General features: G+C 44.7%; 1 protein-coding gene across 1 annotated transcript in view; it reads left to right on the forward strand.

Annotated features, from left to right (window-relative positions):
* The window catches only part of ift74 (intraflagellar transport 74), a 47,813-nt gene extending 47,680 nt beyond the window's left edge, over positions 1-133 (forward strand). The window contains exon 20 of the mRNA XM_082171573.1: positions 1-133. This exon is cut by the window's left edge and continues 87 nt beyond it. Within this exon, the coding sequence (XP_082027699.1) occupies positions 1-29 (29 nt within the window). The 3' untranslated portion in view covers positions 30-133.
* The last annotated feature ends 2,836 nt before the right edge of the window (positions 134-2,969 follow it).

Consider the following 2,969-nt stretch of genomic DNA (forward strand, 5'->3'; position numbering starts at 1 on the left):
TTGATACCCTACAGGGGACGAGAAACTGACTTCATGTTGGAGATGAGCCTGAGTTCAGCATTCTGAAGATTACTGTGTTTGATTGTAGTGTGTAATTCATCTGATTGTTTTTGTACAGTAAAATTCTTTTTTTCATCGATTTTAATCGTCTTGTTGTTCATTGTGAGCATCACTGCACCAACTGTGTGAGTGTGTGTGTGTGTGTGTGTGTGTGTGTGTGTGTGTGTGTGAGAGTGTGAGTAAGAGAGTCTGTGTGGGTGTGTGAGAGTGTATACAGCTTTAACCTATATTGTGGGGATCAGGCAGTGGCCCTTATGAAGAAAACAGATTAATAACATGCTAAATAATGTTTTAATTACTATGTAAAAATGCAAAAAGCGTTCTGTAAGGGTTAAGAGGAGGGGAAAGAACATATTAACCCGGTATAAAAACAGTAGAAGTCAATGGAAAATCCCCACTAAGATACAAAAACAAACCTGTATGTTGAGCACGGATAAATGAAGAAACAGAAGCTCTAACAATGTTTGTTAGGTATTAATATGATCATGGGTTACTCTTTCCCCGCCATTGATAGAATTTGCCATAATTTCTAACAACACTTCCCCAGCATTGATGGAATTTTCCTGAAATCCATGTTTTCACTGTTATACAGTAGGGGGCGCTGTTACGCATCTTCTGAAAGAGTACAGCATCTCAGGATCAAAACACAGGTGAAGAAGAAGCAGAAACAAGCGTTAGAAGCATTGCTGACGCACGTGTGAAATAACGCAATCATCAAAATTCAACAGCATATAAATGAAATTCGTCTAACGTTACTGAATGAAATGGAAAATTTGTGAAGTTTAGGGGTGATGATGGACTCTACTGCATCTATCATTCTGAATTCTATCAAGACAACGTCTGACAAAAATAATTTTTTTGAGAAATTGATCAAAAATGCTGGCGGTGGCTGGCAACTTTTTTTTTAATGGTGGGGAAAGAGTTAATAGCTGAGAGATGTTGGAGCAGTGTGAATGTTTCTGAAAGAAAACCATGGAAGAACTGGGGGGTTGTATTATTGACAGTCCCAGTGCGTGTTCTTATACAAGTACAGTCAAATACATGTATAGTTCAGAACCAGGACCCCCATAACTGCACATTTAGTATGTCTTCTTCATCCGATGTGTTCGATAAGAAGGGATCCAGAATGTTCCTCCAGGACAGGTGTGAGAAGCACTGGTCTAGTTGATTCAGACTGCAGTTTACCCAGTTTACAGCCATCATCAAATATGAACCATTTATGATGGTCTACAGCGGCCTCTGTGCTGCGCCCTAGTCTGAGCCCGGTCTGGTCTGGTCAGTTCTGGGTCTGAGCCGGTCTGAGCCCGGTCTGGTCTGGTCTGAGCCGGTCTGGTCTGGTCAGTTCTGGGTCTGAGCCCGGTCTGGTCTGGTCAGTTCTGGGTCTGAGCCGGTCTGAGCCCGGTCTGGTCTGGTCTGGTCTGAGCCGGTCTGGTCTGGTCAGTTCTGGGTCTGAGCCCGGTCTGGGCTGGTCAGTTCTGGGTCTGAGCCCGGTCTGGTCTGGTCTGGATCTGATCCCGGTCTGGTCTGGTCTGAGCCGGTCTGGTCTGGTCTGGGTCTGATCACGGTCTGGTCTGGTCAGTTCTGGGTCTGAGCCGGTCTGAGCCCGGTCTGGTCTGGTCTGAGCCGGTCTGGTCTGGTCTGGGTCTGAGCCCGGTCTGGTCTGGTCAGTTCTGGGTCTGAGCCGGTCTGAGCCCGGTCTGGTCTGGTCTGGTCTGAGCCGGTCTGGTCTGGTCTGGGACTGGGTCTGAGCCCGGTCTGGTCTGGTCAGTTCTGGGTCTGAGCCGGTCTGAGCCCGGTCTGGTCTGGTCTGGTCTGGGTCTGATCCCGGTCTGGTCTGGTCTGAGCTGGTCTGGTCTGGTCTGGTCTGGGTCTGATCACGGTCTGGTCTGAGCTGGTCTGGGTGTGAGGCCTCAGAGAGGAAGTCCTCCCTGCTCCAGTTTCTGACCTCATACAGCCTGAAGAATCTCCTTTATCCTCATTTATTTCCTCAGTACTTGCATGTCAGTTTCTAGTTTCCTATCACTGAACACATGCTGCTCAGTGTTACACACTGATAAGAGGAATGAATGCACAGGGGAGTGTGTGATCTGTACAATTAAAACCCTCTCGAAAGCAAAGAGCTGTAACTGCATGTTGATTCACTCACACACACACACACTCTCTCACACACACACTCTCTCTCACACACACACTCTCTCTCTCACACACACACACACACACACACACACACACTCTCACACACACAAAGAAAAAAAAACTAACCTCTTCTCTATACATTCGTTCCTTAAGCTGTTACTGCCTACAGTCAAAGGGCTGTGCTTACTACAGCATTTAGTCATGATGTGCCTATGACTGAACTAATATCTGGGTGCTGGTGAACACTTTAGATGCTATGAAATATCTCAATTTTTTTTTCATTTTTAAACATTTATTTAGCAAATCTTGATAATATTCATCTGATATATTTGAATAAACAATGAGACACTAGATCAGGGAAGGGCAACTGGACCATATCAGATTAGGATGTTAGTCCTCCAACCAGGTGAGAGCGCTAGTTCCTGCTGATCACCAGAGTAATTAAAGCATAGTAGGATTGTGCGCGCTAATGTCAATGAGCATGAAGAAAAGAAAAACTGAGAACGAAAATCGTGTTTTCCAGTCAAGATGGAAAAAAACCTCCGATTATCTTTTTAATGAGTTTAGAAAAAAAATCTGATAATGAAGGATTTTAATTTAAATTGACATTACACCACTGCTCATAAAGAGAAGTATGAAATATACACCAGTGACGCCCGAATTGCTCTAATCCAGGGCGAGAGAAAAGCCAAATTCCAAATTCATGCAAGAATCATCACTAAAGGTGTCTAATGCGGTTTCACTTGTGCTATGACATTATCAGACGGCGCAAT

The sequence above is a fragment of the Leuciscus leuciscus genome, assembly GCF_965113295.1.
Source record: "Leuciscus leuciscus genome assembly, chromosome: 5".
NCBI classification, from domain to species: Eukaryota; Metazoa; Chordata; class Actinopteri; order Cypriniformes; family Leuciscidae; genus Leuciscus; species Leuciscus leuciscus.